The following is an 8,598-nucleotide window of genomic DNA, read 5'->3' as shown; positions in this document are numbered from 1 at the left end:
ACCCGGTACCGGCGGGCCCCGGCCGCCCCCCCCCCCCCCCCCCCAGGTCCCCGTCCCGCCGCACGGCCACCTTTGCCGGCCCCGGTCACCAGGGCCCGGCGGCCGCGGAAGCTGGGGTGCGGGTCCATGGTGCGGGCGGACTGCGGACGGGGCGGGGCGGGCGGCGGGATCGGCCCCCCGCTTCCCGGGAGGAGGCGGGGCCGCAGCACGAAGCCGTTCCCGGGGCGGGGGTAGAACGGGCTCCGGGCTCCGATTCTCGCTCCGGTGTCGAAGAGAGACGCCCCAGAAAACAGGCGTCGGGCAGACGGTGGGGGCGGCGCTCGCCCCCCCGCCCGCCCCCACCGGTAACGCAGCGGCGAGTACCGGGGGCCCCCACCGGACCTGGCACACGGGGTTCGACGGCAGCAACACCCTGTGAAGGTGCAGCCGAAGCGTAGAAACAACTGGAAGGTGCTGAGACAACGTTACAACACTTAACTTATTCCTCATTTTAATTATTTACTCTATTCATCATCATCATCCACAAATATTCTTCTCATCCGTATTTATCCCTGTGCCCATCCAAACCCTCTAACTCACCTGCTTCTTGGCATCACAACAGCCTGAGGGGAGCCCGTAGTTTTTCCTGGATGACAGAGTTTACAGGCTATTTTTGGTGTAGGGAACGTCTCAAGGAACATGACAAAAACCACAGCCTTTGACATATTTAAATATTTATTTTGTAGAATCACTTTACGTATGAGACAGTAGTTTGATTAAAAAGCTGCATCCCGATATATCCACCCGGCCTACCGTGTCGCCAACACAAGAGACCTTAAGAGAAGCTCGAAGGCATTGGAGGGTCCTGTATTGCCTCGGGGCAGAACGTGGTCCTTTTCCCCTTGATAAACACCCGAACCAGCTCAGAGGAGGCTGCCTCTCTGGCACATGGGGCTCGGGGGCAGCAGTGACTCCAGCCAGCTTTGCTGCCATCCATAGGAACCACAATTTCCCACATAATCACTGCCTGCTCCGTACAAGAGGCTTTTCCACCAGTGGAAGAGGAAGAAAAGCTCCCACAGAAGAGTTCAGAATCAGTGTTCGAAGACAAAAACCTCATCAAGAGCTTGTGCAGCTTCACAGCTCTTACAGGAAGTTGAAAACAAGAACCTAGTAAGTGTTTTTTTTTAAAAAACAAAAAGGTATTTATGTAGATACCAGGAATCTTCAGAGCTACGAATGACAAATCATTAAACCATAGGATGCCCCGATTCTAGTGAGCAGAAGACCTAATGAAGAGGTAGAACGTACCACAACCTACTATTCCACAGGTCCCTCTCTGTTTCCTGTACGGGGCCGTTAGTGTTACGGGTGTACCCGTTACGGAGTAGCCATAACTGGAATCTGACCCCCATTCCCTACAGCATTCTTATTCCCGTACCTCTGGGTCACCTCAGTGGACATGAAGGAAAGGAGGAATTTAAGAACAAGCTGCAGGACTGTAGCAAGTAGCACCAGCTTATTTGCTCCCCCGTGGAATTAACTAAAATCACACAGAGAGGACAATGTACACAGGTAAGCGCCGAAAGGTTTGTGTTAAAAATAGACTTCAGGAGGCTGATGCCTCTGCAAAGTCTCATACTCGAATACCCTGCAGGCGTTTGCCCACATTATACCACTTTTCAAACATCAGAATGCTAAGCAGTTAGCTGAATTCCACCGTCCAGCTCAGCACAGCTGTTTAGAAACCTGAAACTTTTGCTGGGTCCGCATTCTAGCCCTTAATCGTAGATCCAGGTTATACAATGCCATTCTATTATTCTCCCCTTAATTCAGCCTCAGACACTAGCACTAAACCAGCATGTATTTTCTGTGAGAGTAAACAGTGGTTTTGCAAAGTCATTTTTTGTGCTGTTCTTCATGTCAGGCAAGGGTTGCACATGGCTAAAGTTTGGGGAAACAGAAAAGTTAACACATGGAGCCCCATTTCTTCCATTGTCAAAACTAAGCTTACTTTACTTAAAAAGCAGCAGCCAGTGACACTGCTACAGCATTGAACTTCTGCCTTTGTGCGAGTGTGCAGCCTCCTTTTAGTGATTGCATGAACTATTTATTGAAACATTAAGAAGTAGAGTAAAAATAAACACTGATCTTGAGCTTAAGGTAATCAAAAGATTATCTGCAGAAGCTGGAGTGGAGTAACCACAGTCATACAATTAAAGGTCCTCAAGTGATACCATCAAAGTTTCCTCAGGGCATCACAGCTATCTAGCATTCCTCCTCCCTCCACAGCAGCAGATCACACACAACTTCAGACGCAGGGCGTGTTCCATCAGCCAATGAACATGCTCTGGCCCATCCGACCCCGCTGTGGGCAGAGCCGGAGAAACCATTCCCATCTACTCTTGGCAGATATTTCTTCAGTATCAAATATCAAGGGGATAGTCTTGGACCTGGCAGACCACCATCCAAAATCAACAACTACTGCAATTCAGCTGCTAAGAGAGCCGAGTCTGGCAATCACCTCCATGGGAGGTACACGGGCCACAGGGGAGAACGTGTGCCGTAACAAACTCTTACACGGGGCTTTCCCATGACAAAGGCTTTCAAGCCTTGTTTACCCTGGTGATTCCAGGATTTCTGGTGTGAACAAACAGACCCTGTTCCAGCCCACAGGTGGAGTTTTAGTAGGACAGGCCACAGAAGCGCCTCGATAATTCTGTTCCCAAGAAAAGTGAGCAATAACTTCCCCTCTCTTGTCACCATGGGGACTACAGTCTGCTCTAGCTCTCCAGCTTCAAGACAGTGGCCTCTGAAAGCCCCCAACAGCAGTAAGAATGCTGTCAGACCAAGTCCTGCACTTTCCTGGGATGTGTCCCAGCAGAGATCCACCCGGCATCAGACAAAAGCGTAAAGTGACTCGTAGGCACAGGACTGAGGTCATTACACTAAGAGCCACTGGACAAAAGGAGGAGGGTTCTTCTTGGGATGGGCCCAGGCTGCAGCTGAACACCCCACCCCACCTTGCCTTTGTACACAGAGTCTGTTTACCTCCTTTGTAGGTACCTCTGGTTGTCTCCCAGAAGAAGAAAAAAAAAAACACAACCCAAAGCCCCCAAAAGTCCACCACAACTCCCATCTTATGCAAAGTAGGTAAGATACAGTTGTCAACAACCGGTGAAGGATTATGACATCTTCTTAGCAGGGCACCAAATAGTGTCAGGATAGAGCAGACAATGGACAGATTTAAATCTATGAAGAAAAGAAGAAAAATAAAGAAAATATAAGATTGGAATTACTCTCCATATGAGGAAGGCACTAGCATCAACTGTGCAGCAGTTTATCAGAGCAGAGAGGGTGGGTCTCCCTGCCTTAGGCACAGCGACAAGGGCTGGCACGAGAAAATAACCCCATGAGTGAGTCTGATCATCTTAAGAGTTGATAAACATGAAGGGGGCAGGGAGATCTTGTTTTGGAAGTGGACACTCACCGGGTTGGATCTTGCTGAAGGCCAAACACTCCTCCCACACTCACAACATTGTGTTTGTTCTCAGGGTCCCCATAACTTAGGGTTACCTGTGAAAGCAAATAAATCTTCAGAAAATGTAACACTAACACAGAAGAACAAAGCGGGGATAGCAGGGTTATTAATGAGGTATGAAGAAAGACTCTGAGGATCCTGTGATCTGAAGGGTGGATTACATCTGAGATATAGTGGTTAGTTCTGACACAAGCAGCGCTGGCACCGAACGGGAGCTCTCAAAGGGACCACTGCAACGGGGAAGAATAAACACAGGAGCTGAGAGTTGCACTGCCCTGAAGGACAAGATGAGTTACAATTGTAAGCTTTGTAAGGGCATTAATCCTGCTCATGGCTGCACCTTCACTAAATAACACAGGTTCACCCTCACCAGACTCTGCCTGAAGTCCTGCAATAGCACTCTCTCAGCACAGAGGGAAAATAAAAACATTTGGATGTTAAACAGCGCGCAGAGGACTGCCGCGTGACAAACCTGGCAATAAGATTTAGATCTCTGGAACTCCCAATTCACTGCTATTCATCCACAAAAGCACTGCACTGAGAAATTTTCGGGTGCCAGGTAGGAGACTACTTTTGTTTTCTTTCTAATTGTAGAATTTCTAATTTCAGGTTAGCTGTTAACAGCCTCAGGAAAACAATGAGCACCAAGGCAAGGCTGTATTCAGCCTACAGTTAAATTCACTCACATGAAGGACATTACGTCACGCTGGAATTTGGCCCCAACTGTACGTTTCTGCTGCCTAATACAATTGCCAGGAAAATATAACCAAGTAGTTTGCAGGGGCAAAGCCACTCTCCTTTTTTACTGTTTGGCACCGTGAAGAGGCAGACAAAGCTTCCAGACAGGCTTATAGCTCCATCTACTGCCCAGGAGTAAAAAGGTATCCCAGTAATTAAAAAACCTAATTTTTCCTAAAACTGATTTTTTTTTTCCTAAGAAAGGGTGATTAAATTTCTTGGAACTCTGGCAAAAAACGGGAAAACATTTAACTACGTCTTAGTTATTGAAGAGGTACTTGCTATAGCTGCAACAGCAGTCTTTTTGAACAGCATGAATTAAGCCTAAAACTTTGTTAAGCAAAGACAGAAATAATTTCTTACATGGCAGGCAAACTAAATATTGCCTCCTTCTACATTTGATGCGACTGTGACTTATGGAAAGTCAGAGTTTAGAAGATGGGAAACACCATATTTAGGCTTAATGCAGCAGAATGTGTCAGCTGTATCACTCAGGGGCTAGGGTGAGTGTGTGCTTTTTACCTTAACGAAGGCACTGGCCAGGACACAGCTCTGAGGGAGTCTGTAGCACTTTTCCCCAAAGAAGGGTGTCTAAGTCCATGGAGAGTATTTTTCTGATCAGAGTGAGGTGTAATTGCAAGAAGAGGACACGAGGCTCAGCCCTACCTGCTGCAGCACAGACTCTCCCTGTAGCCTCTGCAGATTTTCCAGGTGGGAATGGAACAAGGGGCTGTGCAGCAGCTTTACCTCCAGCAGCCCCTCGATGATGTAGCCGATGGTGCAGTCGTCAGGAAGACGCACTCTCTCTGCCGTACTGATGAAGTTACCCAGGCTGTGAGACAGAGCACAAGAGCTGGAATATGCTTTAAAGCCTCCCAAACACATACTGATGGAGCTCAGCTGGGAACAGTATTTACCTGGCCCAAGGACTCATCTTCAGGGCAAGACCTCTGCTGATACAGAACCCTGCTCCACCTGTGGCAAACCAGAATTTCACGGTTGTCTTCTGAAGAGCAACAAGAAAAACACACCGTAGTTACTGATAACCAGGTTTTTTTTCCATTTGGCTGGGCAGGGAAGGGAACTTGAGATTCTGTTGGATATTGCACTCCAGTCAGAACAAGACTACAGATTAATTCCTATTTCTCCAGACTGCTGAAAGCCCAGCTAGCTGTTCTCTCAAATGAAACCATCCTGGGACCACCAAGTCAGCACACATGAAATGGGAAACTCTAATCCCACTCACACCCAATTCCACCTGTACCTTGGTCATTCTGGCCAAGTGTCACAGCCAGCTCAGTGTTCCTGAGAAAATCAAAGATGGTGCATTAGTCACTTGGTTCTGTGTCCAAGAAGACTATTATGTTGTGCAGAGTCTTCCCTAACAAGCTGGTTTCTAACGTGACTTTCTGGCCAGTGGATTGATTTATCTTTAGGCCTGTCAGTACATACAACCTGTTGAGGACTTGTCCTTTAGCACAGGTACCTTGTGACTGAGATACTTTTGCCTCCACTTCTTGGAAAGCTTGTAACTGCTCAGTATTGGAAACACCTTACAGACCCAGAGAGCCTATGTCACCCATCTGAGGTTGTTTCAAGATGACAACAATGTGATCCTGCTCTCAAAACAAACCACCCCAACGCAAACCCCAATCCAAATCCCAACACCCTAACACGAGGAACGCTGCCCCAAAACAACTAAAGGAAGAGTCAAGGTGGGGAGGCCCCACTCACCTCAGCGTGAGGGAGATCACCACGGTGAGTAAAGGAAGAGAAACAGACATCCACCCAGGTGACAAACTCTACTCTACATACGCGTACGAGATCAGATTGAAGGCTCATTTAACCCAGCACCCCGACTGAAAACGACCAGTGCCAGGTTTGTTGCTCACGGATTAAATCACTTGGATTCTATGGGGGAATCCTACAAATTCTAAAGGTTTTAAAATCTTAGGATGTTGGGCTGTCTCTCAGACTAACTGCAGGGTTTGCTTACTGATCCATCGCTTTGGACGTGGTCGGCTGCTTCAATGGGGTGGTCCAGGCTCGGCCGCCCCACGTAGACATCCTGGCTGTGTGAGAAAGCAGATAAGAGATGCAGGAGAGTCCGAGGGTTCACATAGTTGTCATCGTCCACGTGGCAAAACCACCTTCAAACAAAGCAAAATAAGAAAGTTACCGCAGAGCAGCGAGAGAGAAATGAGTTACAGGTTCAGAGCTGAGCCTTCCTCTTTCAGGCTTGGAGCAGAAAGCATTTCCCATTATCCTGAATTACAGAATTTGGAAGCTGAAAGCACCCACAGGTCCTAATTCTGGAAAGAGGCCCAAATTAATAACCTCCTTTAGATTATCACCCTTTCCACCCTTCAGATGGTGCTCGTGTACGAGCACTGGTTCATGCTGCGCTCCCTGCCTGGTGTCCACCACCACATTTTGGCTAATGCCACATTCCTTACCGGAGCAGAGAGGGTTACTCCAGCTTCCTGTGAGCACAGAACTGGAAGAAACAAAGTCAATCAGAACAACGTGTTTCACCTACTTTTGCCCAGATTCCAGGAATTTATCATATTCCACAGACATCTTGCAGCAGAGAGCTTGCCGGGTATGGACAGCAGAACAGTTGGTGTTGATCATATGATCCCCTAGAAAAATAAAGATCCAGCCCTTTCAGGTTTGAGAAGCATGTGTAGGCCAAAAAAAGACTACAAAAGAAGCGCACATTTGGCACTAATACTGCCCATCTGAAGCGCATCTGGTGCACACATGGAGAGTAAACGGCAGGACAGGCAGGGCCCATGGGTTATGCACATAGCAGGGTATATAAATAGTGCCATGAGAAAGTCCTAGAATGGTTAGAGTTGGAAGGGACCTTAAAGATCATCCAGTTCCAACCCCACCAGACCAGGTTGCTCCAAGCCCCCTCCAACCTGGCCTTGAACCCCTCCAGGGATGGGGCAGCCACAGCTTCTCTGGGCAACCTGTTCCTAAAACACAACCTGTACCTAATACAACCTTGGACCAGATAGACTTAAGCATGCTGACAGGATGGAAGTGGGTGCAAAGGTGAACCCAGCATCCAGGAAATTCCAGGCATCGCATCATTGTGTCCAGGCAGTAAGTAGGAACAGCACATTCTCCCATGAAATGAGAAGCTTTCTCCATTTTCTCCATCTGAACTTCCCTACTTGCTTGTACAGCACAAAACAAGGACTTCTAGGGAAGCAAAACTCAGTTGTAAGAGGCAGCACGTGCCCAGACTGCACAGCTTACCCGCTTTCAGGCGCAGCTCCCGATCCTCCCAGTCTGTGAATATAAACGTCTGCGGGAGACAAAAAGAGCAAATCCGCATTTGAGAGTTTCAGAAACAAATTTCAGCTTCGTCCAGCTGCCACTGGGAGTGGGGTGGGCAGTGGTGTCAGAGAAAACACCAGTGACTTCAGCCCTTGCCTTATTTGATGAGTTTTTTTGCATTGCGAACCAGAAGAGTCTCATTTTAGTAAAGCATCCATGATTTTACTCTCCTCATCTCGGAGAGTATTCCCAACCCATTTCCAGAAAGGAATGACTGTCTTTTTTGGTAGTACCTCCCCTCTGCAACTCCCCCTCCTCTCTCTGGATAGGAGCCATCTGCAGCTAAAAGGAAAAATGAGAGTCAGGGTGGAAAGTGCCAGGCAGTAACACTCTTGTCCCATCCCCTGGACAAAATTGTGTTAGTACACTCGGATGGGCTGAAATTCCCAAACAAAGGGGCGAATTCTGTGCTGCTCTATGGAAAAGCCTAAGTCACTGAGAGCTCAGCTAGTCCCAAATATCAGCTTGGATGCATCAGCACTAGGAATCCTTCACTATTGTGTAGTATTTTCTGTGGTCACACATAAGTCAGCAAACTGTTGCTGCTCCGACCACGATCCCAGACTGCAAGGAACTTCACTCCAACAGCCAGGAGCTCTTCTGGAGGTGGGTTCAGGTGAACTATTTAAATAAGGCAACTTTCCTCAGTTTAAGGAAAGTCATGGGGAAGGATGCCTTTAACCCGCGGGAGGAGAAGCCGGGTGAGATGCTGCAGTGGCCGCTCTCCCGGGGGGAAGCCTCACCTGTCCCCTCGCCTGGGAGATCCAGGTCTGGAGCAGCAGGTCCAGCCGGCTCCGGTGGTACTTCCTCGTGGTCTTCACGGCGATGAAGATGTCCTTCAGCTCCAGGCTCTCCCCGGACGGGCTCAGGCGGCCCTTCCTGGCGGGCTGGGGGCTCCCCGACCCGCCGCCCGCCCGTGTGCCGGGCAGGCCGCTCTCCCCGGTGCCCGGTGTCCCGCTGGGCCCGGCGGCGGCGGCGGGGGGCGGGCG

The 8,598-nt window shown here is 48.9% G+C and overlaps 1 protein-coding gene across 1 annotated transcript in view; it reads right to left on the bottom strand.

Annotated features, from left to right (window-relative positions):
• Window positions 1-696: 696 nt before the first annotated feature.
• RFNG (RFNG O-fucosylpeptide 3-beta-N-acetylglucosaminyltransferase) overlaps window positions 697-8,598 on the bottom strand; it is an 8,670-nt gene continuing 768 nt past the window's right edge. Inside the window, exons 2-9 of the mRNA XM_014949794.1 lie at window positions 8,353-8,595; window positions 7,529-7,577; window positions 6,798-6,900; window positions 6,255-6,408; window positions 5,176-5,264; window positions 4,925-5,090; window positions 3,470-3,555; window positions 697-3,231 (exon numbers count right to left, since the gene is read on the bottom strand). Coding sequence (XP_014805280.1) covers window positions 3,165-3,231; window positions 3,470-3,555; window positions 4,925-5,090; window positions 5,176-5,264; window positions 6,255-6,408; window positions 6,798-6,900; window positions 7,529-7,577; window positions 8,353-8,595 — 957 coding nt within the window. The 3' untranslated portion in view covers window positions 697-3,164. The remainder of the gene's footprint in view (window positions 3,232-3,469; window positions 3,556-4,924; window positions 5,091-5,175; window positions 5,265-6,254; window positions 6,409-6,797; window positions 6,901-7,528; window positions 7,578-8,352; window positions 8,596-8,598) is intronic.

Source organism: Calidris pugnax, unplaced genomic scaffold (assembly GCF_001431845.1).
Source record: "Calidris pugnax isolate Ruff unplaced genomic scaffold, ASM143184v1 scaffold9, whole genome shotgun sequence".
NCBI classification, from domain to species: domain Eukaryota; kingdom Metazoa; phylum Chordata; class Aves; order Charadriiformes; family Scolopacidae; genus Calidris; species Calidris pugnax.
The sequence above is the reverse complement of the archived record's forward strand: the minus strand, read 5'-3'. Positions and strand labels throughout refer to the sequence as shown.